This window comes from Rattus rattus, chromosome 1, assembly GCF_011064425.1.
Source record: "Rattus rattus isolate New Zealand chromosome 1, Rrattus_CSIRO_v1, whole genome shotgun sequence".
NCBI classification, from domain to species: domain Eukaryota; kingdom Metazoa; phylum Chordata; class Mammalia; order Rodentia; family Muridae; genus Rattus; species Rattus rattus.
The window spans coordinates 34,372,730-34,393,991 of record NC_046154.1 but is presented as its reverse complement, the minus strand read 5'-3'; the positions used below and the strand labels follow the sequence as shown (position 1 = coordinate 34,393,991).

Sequence of the window (21,262 nt, the reverse complement as noted above, 5' to 3'; positions counted from 1 at the left end):
CATGCAAATAGCCTATATTAGGAATTTGACCGTCTTCCAGTCAGTTAATGGGATTAAGGGTGTTCTGATATTGAGAGACATGTACATTTGAGTGCATTCTGCCTGTCTATTAGGTACTATGGCGTTGATATTTTTTCTTTAGGTGAGGTAGTGATGACCTTCGAGGATAATTCTGCCTTTAATGTTGAGGATCAGGTATAATCAAAATGCCAGATCTAGTAGAGCTTACTTTTCTCTCCACCAATCAGAGTAGGAGATGAGGCTATGTGGTAGAATTTGCCTGGCATGTCCCAAAGACCCCAAATTTCATCCTCAGCCCTGCAAACATTGTCACCTTGTAAAACCAGAACCCCTACTCCTTTTAAGTGTATAGGACTGTACTTTAAGGGTTGTCAGATTTCTACTTCTGGAGTCTGAGACATGAAAATTCTCTTACAGCTTTCTGAAGTATACAAATCCCTTCACTATTCCTAATTCCTCTAGTCTCCAATCACAAAAAGTCAAGTACTCAGTTGCTGGATGGGATACTGGAGGAGCACTCTGACTAAGTGGGAGCGAAGAAGATGGAGTGCGTGGAATATAAGAACTGTATCCTATCAGCGATCTGCTTGCAGAATGATGTTTTTATCATGCTTGTATCTGTTTTCCTCATCGGGCTCCAGTTACCAGCATGGGCAAGTTATCAATGAGACTCATAACTGCCTCTCGCACATACTGAATCTATAGGTCTGGACTGTCTCTCACACGACCTCCTGTGGACTTCCTCACCCAATTCCAGAGCAATAATTCTGTCCTCATGGCCTTTCATATAAAATATGCACTAAATCAACTTACACAGAGGTCCAATCTCTGTTAACCTTCAAGCAACTTGAGGGCAGGGAGGGTCAATTCAGTTTCAGTTTCCAGTGCCTTCCTGGTACCCAGGACCTGGCAAGCATATCTAAATACCCGCAGGGCAGCTGCAAACGGGGGATGGGGGAGTACAATGAATTCTTACCCAGACGCCTAGAAGCATCTTCCCTGCGGTACACTCGGAGCCCGGAAGGAGGCGGGGAGCAGCCCAGCACGCGCAGGGAAGGCAGAGGTGCGTGCGGGCTGCCCCCAGGGCGAAAGCCCGGAGACCGAGGAGAGGCGCGGCCCTGCCGATCTCCTCGTGACTCCTCCCCCCGCGCCCCCCCACTTCAGCCGCTGCTAGTCAGGTGATTCCGGGCACGTGATAAGCACCACTTACCCTGCTGCCCCGGGAGTGGCAGCCTGCCGAGCCAATAAGAAGACGAAGTTTGGCGGTAGCCCAATTGGAGCTGGGTTTGGGGGCGGGCCTTACGGCGGCTGCTGCCGGGGGCGGCGGCAACAGCGGCGGCCTAGGGAGGCGGCGGCCTAACCTGGCCTGGCCTGTCAGGGCGCGGGCGGTGGTGGTCCAGCACCATGTCCCTGCAGTACGGGGCGGAGGAGACGCCCCTGGCCGGCAGTTACGGCGCAGCCGACTCATTCCCCAAGGACTTCGGCTACGGCGTGGAGGAGGAGGAAGAAGAGGCAGCGGCGGGTGGCGGCGGAGGCGCGGGGGCCGGCGGCGGCTGCGGCCCGGGAGGCGGTGACAGCTCCAAGCCAAGGATCTTGCTTATGGGACTACGGCGCAGCGGCAAGTCCTCCATTCAGAAGGTGAATGCCCCGCACCCGGCCTCCCGGCCTTGGTCTTGCTGGGCCCACGGCGCTCAGGAGCAGCTACTCGGGCGGCCCGAGAGGGTGGCGGCCTGGTGCTGCGTTCCGGGGCACTGTCCACACCTGCGAGCGTGGAGCCTGGGCGCGGTTCGCCCAGGGTTCCCGACCTGGGCCTCCAGGTTCGACTTCCTCGGCCGACGGCCGAGCGGGGCGAGGAGGCGACGCTGGCTGGAGGGAGGAGGCAGGTGCGGGTCACCGCCCTAGAACTCCTCCCTTCTGGTCGCTGCCCTTGTGGCATTGGCGAAACCGACCCGCCGTCCCCGGTTCTCACGTGGAGAAGTTGGTGAGCGTGCCGTCCCGGTGCATCTCATTTAGGTGACCTGGAGTTTTCAGGGAGCCCCTCCCAAGCTCCAGACCGTAGCGGCTCCAGAAAGTGTGGCAAAGACACTGGACACCTCAGTACCTTTTGTTGTCAGCCTGTTGGAGACTTTTGTAACTTTTATTTTGGGGGTCCTATCACTGCATCTACTTTATGTAGAATTTGTAGCCCTGTGGTTGCAGTTACAGGTTACAGTCCCCAGTAACTGGTCACAACGATCTTTGGAGACTGTTTTGCAGGCAGACAGACATCAGTTCATTTGTTTTCACTTGGGTCTGTCATGAACGAATAGAATGCCTAAGGCTTTTTATTTTTAGTGAATAGGGATTTAGAGGCAGGGCTGACTTCTTTCAGTCGGCCATCCCCATTACAAACAGAGCGAACTTCTGGCAAAACTAGTGTCACAGACACCCAGGCTTTCCCATTTCCACTCTGACACAAAGGTCTATTTAAAAAATAAATCTCTGGTATTTTGTAGAGGTGGCATTTTTACAAAGCAATACTGCCGCCCCCCACTCCCCTGCACTCGCTGGACTACTGTTTATCTTCTCACGTCTGCGTCAAAGTTAGACTTTTGAGGGGAGTGCTCATGCTAGGTGAGCAAAGTACCACTTGAAACCTGTGAGGACTTTCTCTTCCAGGTTAGCACTGAGACACAAGTTTGCCGTGTGTTGGGGTTGTATCAGGCAAGCCTTAAAGCTACATCTCCAGCCCTGCGGTGGTTTTTGTTTTTGTTTGTTTTCTTCCTGTATCCCAGGCTGGCCTAAAACTCAATATACAGCCAAGGCTGACTTTGAACTTCTGATCCCGAGCCTACCTCCTCAACTGCCGAGATCTCAGGTGTGAGCTATGACGTTGGCTTTACGTGGTACAGGTGCTGGAAGCCAGGTGGGATGCATGATAGGCAGGCACTGTGACCACACTGATCTACATCTCTGTCCCTTCTGTAACGATTGGCAACTTACCGTCTTTACCATTTCTTGTCTCATGGAGCTGCCTCTTCTGTCTTCCCACAGGCCTCCCTATGTCTCACTCTGGACAGTTTAAATGTAGGCAGGATCCACTCTATTTTCTTTTCTTTATTGTTCCTAAGAGCCTGAGGTAGGCATTTGTGTTATTTTTGAATGAGCACAAAGTCTCAAACATTACCTAGAATAGTTTCATGGTCTTAAAACAGGTCTTGACAAGTTTAAATCTTCGATCAACAATTGTCGTGTTGATGCCATGGGGTTTCTATATAACTTGTTTAATAGTTAAATAGTCTGAAATTGTCTCTGTTTCTCCTCACAACCCAATAGAACCTGACAAGGTGGCACTATAGATTTCAGTACTGGAGGAGGCAGAGGCAGGAAAACTGAATGTTTGAGGTTAGTCTTGGCTATACAGCTGAGGCTCTTCTCAAAACACCCCCCCCCCCAAAAAAAAAATTAGAAACACTGAGACTAAAGGAACAAACAGGTGGAAACAGCATGGGCCCGAGATGGTGGTGCCAGAAAGCCGTTAAAGTAGTAAAAAAGCAAAACAAAACAAAACCCTCATCTTCACAGCGAGTGGAAGCTCGCGCGGTGCCTTTTGTCAGGAGTTACCAGCAGCAATGAGCGACCGTCCAATTATTCCTTACTTATTCACTTTGCATCAAAGCCCCAGTGGTAATGTTGGTGCCATGGGATTTCTAATATAACCTGTGTAGTTAAATAGTCTCGAAATTGTCTCTGTTTCTCCTCACAGGTGGTGTTTCATAAGATGTCACCCAATGAGACTCTCTTTTTGGAAAGTACCAACAAGATTTATAAAGACGACATTTCCAACAGCTCCTTTGTCAACTTCCAGATTTGGGATTTTCCTGGGCAGATGGACTTCTTCGACCCAACCTTTGACTATGAAATGATCTTCAGGGGGACAGGAGCATTGATATATGTCATTGATGCACAGGTAGTTAGGCATGATGGTGTGTACTCCTCTCTGGTGGCAAAAGTCAGAAAAACAGAGGAAAGCTGTGTGTTTCCTTTGTCGTATGCTTGAAGCTACTCTTCCCAGTAGCTCTCCTTATACTGTCTGCACCTGAGAGGTGTCTGTCATTGTGAGACTCCAGACTCTCAGGTGTTTAGGAGATGTCACTCACATGTCTTGATTCCCAGTTAATGGGTACTCACCATTGGCTTTCTCTCTATCAGTTAACAGTAGACATTACTGTGCTTTATAACTAGTACAGTGGTCACATGGAAGTATCCCATCGGCGGCCACAGTATCACAGTATCAGAAAGAACAGGAGAGATTAGTCCATTATAACTTTCCTGATTTGTTTATGTTGATTTTAATCTAAGAAGATATGCTGAGGGCCCACGTGGAAGGTAGTCAGATGGCTGGCTCTGTCCCTACCCTTTAGTTTACCTTTGTAAGCCGAAACATTAGGAAAGCATTCTGAGTGGCGCCAACTTGGTAGTGAGTGCTTTCTCTTATGTGGTCTGATTTACTCTCCAGAGTATTGCGTGGGTAGTTATTCCCATTTACAGATACTTGACTCAAGACCAGGCTTTAAGCAACTTGCTTGGAGCCATACATCTGATAAATGGCAGAGCTGGGATTACTTAACAATTCTATTAGGAAGGAATGTGCATTTTACCTTTCTTTTCTTATTAGTAACATTTAAAATTTAGTCATTGGCATTTGATTTTCTATGTTAAGAAACTAAAGAGCTGTTTACTAGTTATATGTCAGTATATTTGAATATTTAGGAGTAATTAAAATAACTTTTCTGTGGCTGAGGAAAGAGGTAGTTTGAGACTTTTCCTAACTTGTTACTTGGGTTTTATAAGATTTCTTGCTAAAAGCATCTTGTTCTGACTTTCAGGATGACTACATGGAGGCTTTAACTCGACTTCACATCACTGTATCTAAGGCCTACAAAGTGAACCCAGACATGAACTTTGAGGTTTTTATTCACAAAGTTGATGGTCTGTCCGATGATCACAAGATAGAAACACAGAGGGACATTCATCAAAGGGCCAATGATGACCTGGCAGATGCTGGGCTGGAAAAGCTCCATCTTAGGTAACAACATGAGTGTTTGATGTGAGAACCCTAAATGTATTCCATCTGTTGTCACACAACCAGGTCTCTGACTGTGCTTTTCCCAATTCTGTAATAGTTTCGATCTCTTCTTTGTTGATTTCTAAGCTGTTTTGTAAGCCTTGTGCTACTGAGAAGTTACTTTTCCCCTTTTTTATTTTCCTGATGATTGAAGTCATGTGAAGTGTTTCCATTGGCGTTCTTGCAAACTCTTCTCAAGGGACTGTTTCCTCATGGCATGAGTCTGCTTTCGGACTTCTCCTCTCTGGGTTTCTTCACTTTTTAACCCCCACTGGTTTTGTTTAAGAAATATGCCATATTTTTTGTGAAAGTTGATTTTGGGTCTTAAAGGTGTATGCTTTCAAGTTTGAGCTAATTTTAATGTGTCTTAGCTTTTAAAACAATTTAAACGTCTTAGAAGCCCTGAAGTTAGGTAGATTGGCCTTTTGCATTTACAGTGTTGCTGTTGGGTTTGAAGGACTGCTGGTTTACAGTTAAATATTAACTTACCTCAAAGGACACTTACTAATTTGGATTGATAGTTATGTATTTTGTGTATTTGTATTCTAAAAGTATATGAGGAATGTGTTTGCATATCTTTTATAAGAAGAAATGAATATTTATAAGTATTAAGAGGTTGTCCACTTGATCATAAAAGCAGCTCAAAGGGGAAGCCGAGAGGAGATGCGGGTGTAATTTCCTTACCCTTGGTTTGTTACAAAAACTTCCTTCTATACTTAAGTCAGTTGTCCTCTCCCTAAGGTTTCCTGGGCCTAAGGCTGTAGAATCTTTCAGGGAGTTTCTAGAAAACATTGTGTGAGATATCTCATTGACCCTTTTGGATTAACATTTTAAAACATGAGTAATACATGTTTTAAAAAAAAAAAAAGTGAGAAAGTTAAGTCTTGTAAGAGTTGTACATGGTGTTGTACTTTAGTAATCCCAGCACTCAGAAGGCCGAGTCAGGAGGACAGTTGCAAATTTGAAGTCAGCCAACTACGGCTACTTAGTAAGATCCTGTCTTAAAAAGCAAAAGTAAATACATGTTTATAAGAGAAAGTAAAAGTACCATCCCATGAAATCCCTCAATCTTAAGGATCTGTTACTATTATTTGCCACAATTTTTAACCGAGGAACTGTTAGGATTTTCTCTAATCCCTGTTTGTTGAGTGCTTCAAGACATTTCATGGTTTCCTTATCCTCAGAAGGGCTCTAAACTAAGCCTGTTACCCTTAGTAGAGTTTTGCATCGAGCTTTCACTACACTGGGGATTGCACCCAGGACCGCCTATAGTCTCTGCAAGCATTCGTTCTACCCTTGAGCTGCCCCAGCACATCCCACACCTTTAGTACTAGCATGATGGGGTGCAGTTTGCTTTCCCACTTCTAGGAACCCAGCTTATGAACATGCTCTGATCCTTGCGGGTTCTATCTGTCCCCATTTATCTTCAATCTTGAGGACCCTAATCTTGTTAAAGGTTTTTCTTAGAGGAAACGCTGAAATGTCCCTTCCCTGCTAGTGTCAGGAGTCATGTGGCCTTGCCTGCCATGGTGCCCTTGCCTCTAGAATAGCGCTCCTTCTTGGTTAGCTTCTTAATTCACTTCCTTGAAGTTTTCTTTAAATCACCTGTAAAGTATAAACACAGTCTCTATTTCTGATGTGGTAATTTGTACCTAAATATATCATGGATACAACTAAATGATGAAAAAAAAAATGTCCTCAATGAAAAAAGCAGATAGAATAGTCCACAGTGTTTAAGGGGCCCCTCTCTAAAATTCGTGTTTTGTTAAATCTACATTGATTTCGCTGTAATCCATTTAGAGTCCAACTCCTGCTCTTTATGGGTCTTTATCCTCAGGCTAATTGCCTAATGCTAGGCACCAGCATAGTCGTTTATTCAGAGGAGGTGGGTGGTTAGGGTGTTGTGGCTGTGACTAAGCTTTTATGCAGTAAACTCTCATGAGCACATGAGGGCAGTGGGCTTGCAGCTGTGAGGGAGATGACAACGCTGCTGTCCTTCTGGAGCTTACGATCGAGAAGGGTACGGCTCATAAGAAGTGTGTGGTGGAGTTTGAAGTGCTTACCAATGCTGTAAAGAACAAATTTTGGCAAAAGGGTAGCAGGTGCATGTCTACTATTTACGTAGGCTGGTCAGGAAAGAATATTTTTGAGGTGGGAAATAACAGGGTCTCACTATATAGCCCTGGAGCTCTGCTGTGTAGACCAGGCTGACCCCAAACTCACAGGGTTCACCTGCCTCTTCTCAGGTGCTGAGACTATATGTTTACACCGCTGTGGCTGGCAGGAAAGAACTTTTTGAGGTGACATTTTATTAGAAATGTGAATAATATTTAGTAAATACCTTACTCTACTGAATATGGTGACAAAGTCCTGTAATTCTAGCTTTCCTCAGGGAAGTGGAAACTTTAGGATTAGAAATCCAGGGTCATCCTCCACTACATATAGTGAGTTTGAGGCCAGGTTGGCCTCCACACTACTGTGCCTAAAAAGCCAAAATAAAGCTAATGGCCATGTCTCTACCTTGAATTTTGATCTTTTCCCCCTCAGTTTTGGGCTTTGGAAGTAAGCTTTAAAGGGTGGTTTGCTTGCGTACCCTTTGTTTTCTCTCTTGAAGAGCCTTCCAGGGTGCTCCCTCAGTTGCTTTCTATGTAATGTAGCAAACACACAGCCAGACTGGGAAATGGTCTTCCCCTCAGAAATGTGGGTAGAACACAGGGTACATTTGAATGTTAAGAAACTTGAAATTTAAGAGAGGATGACAGTAGTTACTGAACTTCGTTTATAAATAACCATCCTGTGTGGTGTTTTTCAGCTTTTATTTGACTAGCATCTATGACCACTCAATATTTGAAGCTTTCAGTAAGGTGGTACAGAAACTCATCCCGCAACTGCCCACTTTGGAAAACCTATTAAATATCTTTATATCAGTAAGTAAATTATTTACTTTGATTTAATTTCCAATTCTGCTGTTGTTAAATATGTTTGTATTTAATTCTCCAAAAAAGATGTGAACTAAAGGTCAGTGGTTCAACACGGAAGCTGAATATCGTGAAGTCCAGCGTAAGTTGTTGCATTCTGATTGTGGGTGTGGTTCCAGGTAGCGTGCCCCACACTTCCTTAATTGTAGCATCTTCACGACGGTTGGAGAGTGTATTGCTTAGCATAGGAAAGGCCTTAGGATCATTTTTTAGCACCACACACACATAAGTAATAATAAATCTTGCTGGGTGTGGTGGTGCACACATGTAATCCATCATATAAGAGGAAGAGGCAAGAGGATTTCGAGTTTAGCTTATCCTAAGACTACTCAGTAAGGCCCTTTCTCAAATCTCCCAGCCAACCATTTTTTATTTTGGGGGGTCTAATTGTATACTTAGAAGTGATATAAAGATTTGGGGGTTAAGTTCAGTGAAAGAACATTTATTGGACCCTGCATTCAGTATACCAGAACCATAAAAAAAAATAAAATTTGGAAAATTACTTTTAAAATTAAGATTGTTTTTTCAGTAATTTAAGGTCTTTGAAATATTGTAAATTGTGATTCTTAAAAGAAACACTTACCCAACTTTGTTTTTCCCAAGAATTCAGGTATTGAAAAAGCTTTTCTCTTTGATGTTGTCAGCAAAATCTACATTGCAACAGACAGCTCCCCTGTGGATATGCAGTCTTATGAGCTCTGCTGTGACATGATTGATGTTGTAATTGATGTGTCCTGTATATATGGGTAAGTGCTTACACACTTGCTAGACAGGTGGAAAGCTTGCCTGAGTCTTACCTCTCCCTTACACTGAAAGAAACGAGAATCTTGTCTTAGTTTTGAAAGCACATTTGTGTACTACTGTGTGTGTGAGCACAAGTGTGTGGGTGGTCAGAGGGCAGCTTTGTGGAGTCGATTCCTCCACTGTGTGGGTCGGGCTATTACTCAGGTCAGGTTTGGTGACAAGCGCCGTTACCTACTGAGCCATGCTACCAGCCTGAAGTGGGATTGTTTAGAACATGCGTATCACCTTAGAACACAATGTCTCTGTGAGCTCGACCTTCAGACAGGATAGCAACAAACACTCGGAAAGTCCCTTTTTTTGTACATGGGAGAGTTTGTATTATCTCCTGTCTCCTGGGACTTGGCAAGGTTTAAACAAAAGAACCTAACTAGATTAATTTAAAATGATCTGGGGAGGTGTGGAGGCAAAGGCAGACAGATCTTTTAAGTTTGAGGCCAACCTAGTCTACATAGTGAGTTCCGGGCTATCCAGGCCACAAACGAGACCATGTTTCAAACCGTCTGCGAGATGGTCTCAGCAGCCAGGTGGGGTTGCTCATCTGTACAATCTCAGCAGGTAGGAGGCTCAGAAGTCACGCCCTGTCTAACCAAACAACGCACTAAAGTAAAGCACACTAAAAACATCTGAGTAATTCTTCTGTCTCACTGAAACTCAGGTTTCATGGAGTGAGGGACTTCTGTTTTTTTATTTATTTGGGTTTTATTATGTAGCCTTGGCTGGCTCTCTATGAAAACCAGGCTGTCCTTGAACTAATAGAATTCCTCCTACCTCCACCTTCTGCGTCCTGGTACTAAAGGTGTGTGTGTGCCCCACACCTGGGAGAATGAGGTTGTTGCTCTTTTAAAAATTATAATGATTTATTTTTATTTTATGTTTTTTGGTATTTTCTCTGCATTAATGTTATATCCCTTGATCTGGAGTTTTTAGGTGTGAGCTACCATGTGGAAGCTAAGAACTGAGCCCACCTCCTTTGGAAGAGAAGCCAGTGCTCTTAACCACTGAGCCATCTCTCCAGCCCAAGTGAAGGATTCTTAATTTTGTAGTGTATTTAAAATAAAAATCTGAATTTTTAATCGGGTCTGATGGATAATCTCAGTCTTTGGGAGGCAGAAGTAGTCAGTTCAGGATAGCCAGGGCTGTAGCATTAATGAGACCCATCTCAAACAATCAGAATTTTAGTTATTGAAGGATTACACATAAAATATTTGACAAATACATCTTGAGTGTCTGCAATAAGTTTCTCAAATACAGAATATTCTTAAACTTTGTAGAAATTCATAAAATACCAAAACCGAAAAGATTTTGTAGACTAGACCAGAGGAAGAATGAAAACTTTTTGGCCAGCAACATTTTCTGTAGCTTTTCTTCTAGCTCTCATTCTTCCGTGTATCAAAACCAGAACACCCAGGATGCTTTTAGCCTATGTGCTTTCTAATGCACCTCCCCTCCTCTGTCCGTGTGCCTGCTTTGTCAGTGCCCTCCTTCAGCTGCCCCGGAGCAGCGCACCTCACCTTACTTGGTCTTGTCTAGCTCCGTCTCCTCCCACTGATTCCATGCTGTTCTTTGTTGTACTACCTTCTGTAAGAAAATGAGATGATCTGCTCCTCAATAAACTTCTGTATTTTTATTCTTAAAAGTAGATCAATAAAACACATTGCTTTAAAAAAAGAAAAAGCTAATCAAAAGTTTATAAGCTAGTTTTACATTTTCATACTGTCATTTATTTTGTGTGTTCACACTCCATGATGCTCATGTGAAGGTCAGACAACTTTCAGGAGTGTGTCTCACCTTCTGCCTTGCTGAGAGACTCACTTGTTTTTTTGTGTGCTGTGCACTCCAGAGTTACTGGCCCTGCCATGCTGAGCCTCTTGTCCCTACCTCTGCACTCCCATTGTGCAGCTGGAATGTCAGGCTTTTGCAGCCAATAGTCTTATAAGCTGAGACCTTTCTCTGGCCTGTCACTTGGTTTTTGTACCTTAAAAAAAAAAACCAATAAAACTAATATCAGTTTGTTTATTGTAGATCTTTCATTTGCAGGCTATATCAGTACAAATAAATAGGAGGGAAGATTTGAAGTCGCTGTGTTCCATGCATCCCACATCAGCATGAGAGTGGGACTGAACAAGTGTGCAGGACTCTGGCGGGTCACGGGAGTAGTGTATGTGGTTGATATTTGGCATGCCCTTTATTTGAGGATGTCTACTACAAGCTTTTCATTGAGAATTTCAGCAGTAACCAGGTTCCCTTTGCTTTCACCTGAATCCCTTTAGGGTGTGTTTCTTAATCTGTTCCCTCTTGGCTGTGACCTTCCTGCTTTTGCTTGGACATATTTTGACTAAAATTCAGATATATGGTACTGGGATATATGGCCAGTTCCATCCCTAATTCAAGCACCTTAAAGTCTTGCATAGAGGGTTTTTACCCAAAACAAAACAAAACAAAACAAACAAAAATCCCGAGTCTACTTTTAAAAGTCACTAGCATATCTTATTAACTTTATTAACCATCAAAATCTGTCTAATTTCCATGCATGAATAGCTATCTAGATTCTCTATTATTCTTTCTGTCCCTTATAGTTTTGCATTTGCTAAAAGCAAGCAACCGCTTACAGAGCTGTGTCCCCAGCCAAGAATGTGCCTTTAACTTTTTTTAATGAAAAATGTGAGTGTGTGTGTGAGTGTGTGTGTGTGTGTGTGTGTGTGTGTGTGCGCGCGTGCATGCATGTGGTCCTGTGCACACACATGTGAACATATGAGAGTGGGAGAGTGCAGGGGCTTTGCGTACCATGGTATACATATGGAGGTTAAAGGACAAGTTCTTTTCACTTCCTTGCTTTTACTTTTATGCAGGTTCTAGGGATTGAACTCAGGTCATCAAGCTTGCATGACATAATCTCATGTTAGTTTGTGACTCAAGATCATATAGCTCACCCCTAGAAACTGCAGCTGTTTACAACTGCTGGCTCTGGGTCCAGCCACAGATGTTCATGTCCGTCTGTGCTGTTTGTCAGCTGGTGCCCACTCTCACTTCCTGTGTAGCACAGAATGGGATCTCCTTGACCTCTGGCTGTCAGCTGACAGACAGCACAGAGCACTTGCATTTCCTCTTCTTCCATCAGCAGGAAGCTGTTTTCTTTTATAGTCTTACAGCATGTGGTTCACTCTTCCCTACTTCTGTGATATTGGAAACTGCTTAGGATTGAATTAAAACCCTAAGTTTGAGTCCAGATCTTGCCAGACATTTTTTACTTTTTATAAATTAGAGTTTTATGACTTTCAAATGGGCGCAATTCTCTATTTGTATAGATTACTGTGTTTTGCTCCCTTGCCTTCATGCCCCTCAAAGTTAAGTGGTTAAATAGTCAATAGTAACAATTCTCTAGGTTGTTTGTGGGAATCAAATTAATACATGAAGAGGTAAGCTGTAAGATTTAGGGCAGTTTAAAAACTAAGCTCTCCATCATGAAAATAGTACATGAGATGGTAAAGACAAAACAGGAGGGAAACAGTGTTTTCCACTAGACACCTGTTGTAGCATTTCCTTCTTGGTAGGCTTCATTTACTTTTTTCTTAAAAACCAGTTTTTTTTGAAATACTTTTTCTCTGTCTTTGAAACAGTCTTACTTTAGGCCAGGCTGTGCATTTTCATCCCTCAGACTCTTGAGTGCCTGTCCTGTGTCTTTCACCCTCATTTGAAAGACAAATACTTTTTTAAGATTTATTTTGTGTATTATGACTACGTGTATGTGCCTGCATGAGCTTATGTGCATTGTGTATATGTAAGCCCTTGGAGGCCAGAGCGCATCCTAGATTGCTGAAACTGGAGATAGTTCTGTCCTGTCTTGATGTGTGTCCTGGGAACCAAGCATGGGTCCTCTAGAAGGAGCAGTAAGTGCTTTTTAACCAGTGGGCCATCATCTTCTCAGACCCCAAACACCTCTGCTACAGAGGCAGTTTTGACAGCTCTTTAATTCCTAGCAGGTGCAGGCGTATGCCTGCTATGGTACCACATGTGGAAGTTAGAGAACAACTTGTGGGAATCATTTCTGTGTTTCCAGTTGTGGATCAAACTCTAGTTGTCAGACTTGGCAGCAAATTCCTTTACCCGACAAGCTACCTTTCCAGCACTCAAACCCTTTAAAAGTTGTTGATTTTTAGCATAATTCCTCTCTCTCTCTGGCTGGAATTGACCTTTGATAGACTTTTATGAATTTTCTTGATTTCATTCATTCATTCACTCCTTGTAAGGAAACAATAAACGGTGTTTGTGATTGGTTTGGCATGTAGAATATACCCTGTAGTAGCTGGCTGAAGCTGTGGCAGGTCCTAGGTGGTCATGTAGCTCGAGGGAGGTGGGGAGAGCAGGCCCTCAGAGCACGGTCGGGGCAGGTGAGTGCCTGGCCAGCATGAGTTGGCAGTGTCCGTGGTTCAGAGCTACGTGGTTGGTAACTGTTGTAGCTCAGTGGTTGACCACCGTAGTGATGGAGAGAGGTGCAGAGCTTTGCTGTTAACAGAAGCCCTGGGTTGTGTTCTTTGTGAATCCTAACCCCTAAATGATGACTGTTCTAGTATATCTCAGGCAGCGTTATTCTTTCTCAAAAGACGTGTGGGTATCAGGGCGGAAAGGTTTGCTCCTGTACAGAATGCCTAGTTGGGGAACTTGTAATAAATGGTGCTTTCTTTTAAACTAGATTAAAGGAAGATGGAAGTGGAAGTGCTTATGACAAAGAATCGATGGCCATTATCAAGCTGAACAATACAACTGTCCTTTATTTAAAGGAAGTCACTAAATTTTTGGCACTGGTTTGCATTCTTAGGGAAGAGAGCTTTGAACGAAAAGGTAATGAAGTTTTTTTTAAAAAGCTGCTCATATTTATTATTGTTTCGATTTTATTCCTTTTTTATTTTGTGTGTGTGTGTGTGTGTGTGTGTTCACACCTGAGCATGCGGGTGAATGCTCAGGTATGTGTGCACGTGTGCGACTGAGTATATATCTATGTACCACATGAATGCAGTGCCAGTGGAGGCCGTCTCCTGGAACTGGAGTTACTGGACGTTGTGAGTCATCATTGAAAAGAAAAATAAAGCTAGGCAGTGCTGGCTCAACTTTTAATTCCAGCATGTGGGAGACAGAGGCAGGTGGATCTCTGTAAGTTCAAGGCCAGCCTGCTCTGCAGAGGACAGCCAGGGCTACACAGAGAAACTCTGATTGGAAAACAAAAACAACAAAAAGGACTTATTTATTTTATGTGTGCGTAACTGAGTATATGTATACTGCATGGGTGCAGGAGCCTGAGAAGGTCAGAAGAGGGTGTTGGATCCCTAGAATTCAAGAACTACGGGTGCTTGTGAGCCACCACTGGGTGCTGGGAACCAAACCTGGGTCCTCTGCAAGAGCCGCAAACATCCTTAATGTTGAACCATTTCTCTAGCTTTCAAAGAGTTCGTTTATTCTTTTTCTTTCTAATTTTTATTATTTTGTGTATGAGTTTTTGCTTGCAAGTATGTTCGTGTACTATTTATATGTAGGTCCCATAGAAACAAGAAGAGAAGGTGTCAGACGCTCTGGAACTGGAGTTTTAGATGGTTGTGAGCCACCATGTTGGGGCTGGAAATCAAATCATGGTCCTCTGGAAGAGAAGCCAGAACTCTTGTCCATTGAACCATCTCTTTAGCCTACAGAGATATTCTGTTGTGGTGGTGGTGGTTTGATATTGAGATTATATAACTCTGGCTGTTCTGGAACTTGCTATATAGATCAGACCAGCTTTGAACTCAGAGATCCATCTGCCTCTTGGATGCTGTGATTGAAGGTGTGGGCCACTATACCCAGCTAAAATGCTGTTCTTGTGTTACATTTCTGTTATGATTTTCAGATTATAGAAAACAGTCATGTAGTAATGGCTGTCTTACGAGTGAACTCATACATCTGTACCTTCTGTCTGTATGTAGCTTAGACATTCTCTTTCCTTTTAATCTCGTGCTGTAATTCAAGGTTTTTTTTATCCCGTCCTCTCTTCCTGCATTACTTGTCTTGGCTCCTCTTTCGTGGAGTTTGTTCTCTCTCTGCCCCAGTCTGCAGCTCCCCCTCCGGTGTATCAGTCGCTGGTCGTTGTCTGGAGCCTGCAACTGCCAGTCCTTCCTCAGCCACAGCTTTCTTCTCTGGATCACCTTCAATATTTTTCTGTCTCCTATTTCCTTCTGGCTAGTTTTCTTTTTCCGAATCCCATGTTCTTTAGAGTCAAGTCTTTCTGCTTGCTTCTTACTTGTCATGTCTGCTCTTCTGTTCATGGCTTGGAAGTGTGTTCTCTTCTGCTGTGGGTTCTAGGGATTGACCTCAGGTTGTTAGGCTCATAGAAAGCGCTTTTGTTCATTAAGCTGCCTTTCTCCAGTCCTGTGCATGGTTTGGGCTAATCAGTTTGTGACTAAAAGTTTAAACCTACAACTCTTTCTAGAACTGAGTTCTAGTACCATTTGGAGGTATTAGTGAGACGTCCTTACTCCAGTATTGCTGCTGTTCTAGCCATCCTGGGCAAGTACTATTGAGTGATGACTCCCACAATCCCCCCAAAATCTTTCCACTCTGACTCTTGCCTACCTTGCATCTGTCACAAGTTATGCTGTTTTTCTCATGTTTAAACCTTTATGTCTTATAGTAATTAATGTTTTTAAGATGTCTTTGTATATTGGTCCATAGATGGAATTTCATTTTCCCTTTTCACTCTTCTGTGTTGCTCACATTTAATTTTTTTTAAAGATTTATTTATTTTTATGTATATAAGTACACTGTCGCTGTCTTCAGACACACCAGAAGAGGGCATCAGATCCCATTACAGATGGTTGTGAGCCACCGTGTGGTTGCTGGGAATTGAACTCAGGACCTCAGGAAGAGCAGCCAGTGAGTGTTCTTAACTGCTGAGCCGTCTCTCCAGCCCGTCACATTGAATTTTTACCAACTCTTATCATTTGTTCCCTGAAACTATTCCTTGTGGTTCCTTTCCATTTCTGCCTTCACTGACTCTAGCACAGTGCACATTCCTGCATCTGTGGTACTGCAGTCGCCTGCAGCACAGGACTAGGACTGACGCATAGATCTCTCCTGCGTGCCATGTTCTGGCACACACAGCAGTCAGCCAGAGACCCTGTTTCAAGGTAGAAGTTGAGGCAGGAGAGAATACACACTCAAAGCTGTCCCTGGTCACATACGATGTGGCAAGTATATACCTGCACTCAGTGCACACATTCACACACACACATGTGCACACATGTGCACAGATAAAAAGTCCCATTCTTCTGCCTGAGCTTCAAAACAGATACTTAATATACATGTACTTTTTCATATTAAACAAAATATATGTATTTATTTTTTATCTTAAGAACCAGTGTGGAGTCTGGAGAGGTAGATCACTGGTTAAGATCACTTCCTGTTCTTCCATATGATCTCAGCAGCCATGTGGGGTAGCTCACAGCCCCTGTAACTGTCACTCCTGGATCTGACACCTGCTGGCCTCTGTAGGTACTACACTCAGGTACACTCATACGCATGGTTAACAGAAGCGCTGGGATGACATACAACTGCAGACTTGTGTATATTTCTCTTGCTTTACATCCTTTTTTGGTGTTGTGTATTTTATTTTTCCTATGCATAGTTTACTCTTTTCTTTTATACCCACTCATACGTAATGTTTTGTAAGTGATACTGAATTGAAGTTAGTTTTTGTAACGTGTTTTCTCCTTGCTCAGGGTTATTTTTGAGATTTCCCACGGCTGTGATGGGTTGTGTATTAAACCTTGTTCTTGTTGCTGGACAGTCAGATGCTTTTAAAGGTATAATTTTGTGACAAGTGTCCATAAATAAGCTGTGTATGAAGGCTCATATCTTTAGTCCCTGCACTTGAAAGGCAGAGGCAGGATTGTTGTACGTTTGAGGCCATCTAGGTGTTTTAGGGTCTCTCTTGCTGTGACTAAACACCATGATTATGAACAACTTTGGGAGGAAAGAGTTTCAGCTTAAAGTTCCAATTATAGTCCCATCACTGAGGGCTGTCAGGAGAGGGACTCAAACAGGGCAGGATCCTGGAAGTAGGATGTGATGCAGAGGCCATGGAGAGGTGCTGTTTACTGGCTTGTTCTCCATGGCTTGTTCAGCCTGCATTCTTACAGAACCCAGGACCATCTACTTGCCCAGGGTTGGTCCCACCCACAAAGGCTGGGCCCCTCCCCATGTCAGTCATCAATGAAGGAAGTGCTATATACACTTGCCTACTGGCCAATCCTATGGCATTTTCTTGATAAGATTCCTTCTTTCCAGATAATAACCTACCTTGTATCAAGTGTACATGAAACTAGCCAGCACACTAGGATTGCAAAACAAGATGTCACCTCAAAACAAGGCAAATGGGCTGGAGACGTGGCTCCATTGTTAGTGTCTGTGTAGTGTGCAGGAGGCTCTAGGTTCACAGTCCCCAGTGTCACATAAACTGGGTGTGACGTTACACACCTATGATGCCCAGCACTTGGGAGGTGGAGGCAGGACTAGGGATTAGTTTAAGGGTCATCCTTGGCTACCTAATAGGTTTGAGGCCACACTGGGCTGCACGAGAGACTGCCTGAAAAGTGAACAACAGTAACAGCAGCCAATCCCAAACCAGAGCCGTTGCCTGTGAACGTCTTATCTGTCTCTAGGGTGCGTGTGAGGATGGGTTGTATACGTGCATTAACACAGGACTCCAGGTGGCTCTACATTCGTCACCTCATAGCTCTGTGAGAGTGTTCTCATCATGTTATCTCCTTGAGAATGCTTGATACCGTTGGACTCATATTTTCAGTCTGTAGGTGTCAAATGGTGTCTAAGTTTTAAATATTTAATTGCTAATTAGGACAGATATTTTTATAGCAAAGCACTTATTCATGGGCATTCAGGTTTCTTTGGTAACTTGTTTGTTTGTGTAATCTCAGTACATTTACATTATTTGTGTGTATGTGTGCAAATGTACAAAAGCGCTAGGATTTATTGAAATCCAGGACACCTGACATTCACCTCAGCCCTGGCATTCCCATTGCCAGCTTTGCCCCGCCTGCATTTCGCTCTCCCCCTCTGTGGACTTCTTTTGCATTTGTAGTTACTTGGCAGATTATTTTGATCTGTTGCGTTTTGGCTTTCTGCCCCAGCTAGCATATGCTTGAAAATGTGGACCTGATGCTGCCGCTTTTGACACATTGCATCCGCTCTCATGCTGTTAATAAGTGTTCAATGACTTATCTAGTCTGCTAGATGTTACTGAAAGGTCACACGATGATTAGGTGGGCCATATAGTGCTTTGGTGTTTGATGTGGACAAGTATGGATGGGTGGTCTTGCTGTGCCAGTGGGTGTAGGTGATGGTTCTTAGGACTGAAAAGCTCGCTATCTAGTTTGGGCATTTCATAATTTTAAGCCAAGTGCCTGTATCCAGCTCAGGGGAGGCCAGGACCTGGAATCTTTAAAGCTCAGTGTCAGTTGACCGTTTGGAATTGGGGTTCCACATGCAAAGGTGAAGGAGGAAAGTGGCAACCCACCCTTTCTGTCATAAGAGAAATCTTTGTTCACCCCAAGTCTCAAGTGGATGTTTAGTCCCTGAAACAGATAGAGAGTAGCTGTCTCCTCTCAAAGTTGGGCAGACGTGGCTGGAGCCCTGCTGAGCTTGTACCAATGCTGCCCGCCTGCTTCCTGCAGACTTACTAGCTGCTCTACAGGGCCATTGGTAGAAAGAATGCTACCCTGTCTTCAGGGTTTATTAACACATTCATCTGCCCATTTGATTTGTTAGATTACCGCCCTCCCTGTCCACTTCTGCCCTAGAGGTAACATGGTTAGTTGCTGGGTTCTTGCTTTACTGTGACTGCAGTGGGGAGAATTTCAGAGAGTGGGGCGCTTCACAGTTGGCATTTAAATAGCCAGGCTCTTTTTCTCTCTTGTAGGTTTGATAGACTACAACTTCCACTGTTTCCGAAAAGCTATCCATGAGGTGTTTGAGGTGGGTGTGACTTCTCACAGAAGCTGCAGTCATCAGACCAGTGCTCCAAGCCTGAAAGCCTTGGCACACAATGGCACACCTCGGAATGCCATCTAGTCTGAATCTCAGCAGTGGGGGCTCAGTGCTGGCCTACTCCTCACTCCAGGGTCAGACGCCATGTGCTGCAGGACTCGAGAGCCGCTGCCCATGGGAGTTGGAGACGATGGTGGAACTTCTCTCTTGATGAAGGCCCCTCAGCCAGCCATGTGCAACTGAAGCTACTCTCTAAATAACATCGCAAAAGAATGGCAGAGACCCCAGAACTCGGTGTGTCTTTTCTTCTCTTTCGAGTCCTACTTTAAATAGTTGGGCTATTTTGGACCTGGACATGATACCAGTTATCCATCTTTACCAGTGAATGTCGCTGTCAGTTCCAGCCTGAAACAGTAGGAAACTGAGTTTTATATGCTTCCCTAGGCCTTCACTTGAGTAGTGTCTAAAGACTCGCTTTGCTTACGTTCTAACACTGCCTTTCAGAGCTCAGATCTCACTGTACCTCTAGGACCTTGGAAGTGCATTAGCTTGCTGACTCAGAAGACAAAGCAAAGGATGTTTCTATTTGTCCTGAAGAAAAGAGGAAGTTTCTGTGCGGCTCTGGGGAGAGCCAGGCTCGGCAAGGGCTGCATCAGTTCCCTGGATGTGTTGAGGAAAAAACTTTGAAACAGAAGTGATTTTTCACACCTGGGGTTTGGGTAGCAGATGGATGTACTCTCCTCATTTGATCTTGATCATGCACAATGTAACAAAGGGAATTCGACAGAAGGGCTTTCCCCAGAGTCCCCACAGTGAGGGGGCAAACTCATTATGTCACTGAAGTACTTCGCTCACTTTTCTTTAGTCCTGGTGCCATGGCTGTTACTCTATGCTGTGTAGGCTCTTTAAGAATTGTTTTTGACCACAGATGACCCTGAGGCTCTGGCAGACTGTGTGTCCTCTGGGGGTTGGAGGAGGCCTGTGGTGGTACAGCGTGCTCTGCGGTCTTCTGACACCAAGTGTCAGCTGTGGTACTTTCCTTTGCTGAGGTATGAATTCATAACTGTTCCCTGTTGTTCATGGCTGACACCCTTTCCCCGTTGATTTAGGCTTTCACATTTTCTTCCCTACACATGCCCAGTAGTCACATTCCAAGCCACTGGGCCCCTTGAGTGCGTCAGTGCCGCTGGTGAGGGATGTACTCAGGTCTGTTACCCAGCAGTGAGACTTGGAGCACTTCCTGCAGATGACTGACTGTTGAGTATTTACTTGGACCACGGTGATATCCAAAGGAAAAATGCTTTTATATTTATAGATTATTTCATTGAACTATATGTAAAATGGGTATCAATAAATGTATTTACTCCAAAGTCAGTTTTTGTGTGATGTATGAGTGCTTGTGGTTCTTCTCTCACTATTCACCTGCCCTTTGCTGCTGTGTACAGCCACCATTGTTTCTGTTTAGCATGTCTGCTTTTGTCCTGAGGTCACTTTCACGGCCCATTTCTGCAGTGGAGTGGGAGGTGTGGACTCAGGTGAGAACAGGTTTGGATTTGCGGTTTTCTGTTAACACACCTCACTGGTGGTGAGGAGCATTCAGAGCCTGGCAATGCTTGTACATTGCATCCAGGAAGAAGAGTAAGGAGGCTGAGGTAGAACAGTAGACCATGGTGGGTTGGCTGGCTCAGTTGGTGAAAGTGCTTGTCACCAAGCCTGGCGACCTGAGTGCAAGCCCTAGGATCCACATGGTTGGAGGCAAGAGCAGACTCCTGAGAGTTGTCTCCTCCACATATACACTGTAGTTCATGGTTGTCCCTACCCTATCCTCTAAAAGAGCCCCAGAAATCATGGTACCAAGTTTCCCAGGTACTCACTATTAACCTTTGGATTTCAGTGTTTACATTAGGTTGAGCTAAACTGATGGAAGAACTATTCATTAACCAGAGGAGGCATTGTTTGAAGGATTGTTTCATTTCAGAATTGGACGACTTTAGAAGTGAAACTCCTAAACAAGCTGTTTGGAAAGGATCTATCAAATGTACCTAACCGTTCCCTCTAAGTCTTCACACAGTGGAACCAGGTGGGCTGGGGAGAGCCTTGCTGAGAGCTGCAGATAGGCTGGTGTGTGCCTTGAACTCCAAGCCAAGGGAGTTCTCAGGCTGAAGCAACAGCTGTAAAGCCATGCCATGGGTAAACCGAGGTGGCCAAGCATCGGATGTGATTGGTGGCTGAGGAGGGCATGTATTCCAGTCTGACACCTGTACTCCTAACCTGCCTCCTGCCTCAGACACAGGCTTGGGGATGCTGCTTCAAGATTTGCATGGCA

General features: G+C 44.2%; 1 protein-coding gene and 1 long non-coding RNA gene across 2 annotated transcripts in view; one reads left to right on the top strand and one right to left on the bottom strand.

Moving 5' to 3' along the window:
* LOC116896954 overlaps positions 1-1,255 on the bottom strand; it is a 44,239-nt gene extending 42,984 nt beyond the window's left edge. Inside the window, exon 1 of the long non-coding RNA XR_004387384.1 lies at positions 998-1,255. This is a non-coding gene — a long non-coding RNA (uncharacterized LOC116896954). The remainder of the gene's footprint in view (positions 1-997) is intronic.
* An 81-nt stretch (positions 1,256-1,336) lies between these two features.
* Positions 1,337-20,310, top strand: Rragc (Ras related GTP binding C). The gene is made up of 7 exons (XM_032898492.1): positions 1,337-1,659; positions 3,767-3,970; positions 4,890-5,089; positions 7,941-8,055; positions 8,710-8,852; positions 13,601-13,749; positions 18,869-20,310. The coding sequence occupies exons 1-7, from the start codon at positions 1,426-1,428 to the stop codon at positions 19,018-19,020; spliced, it is 1,197 nt and encodes a 398-aa protein (XP_032754383.1). The 5' UTR covers positions 1,337-1,425; the 3' UTR covers positions 19,021-20,310.
* Positions 20,311-21,262: the final 952 nt, after the last annotated feature.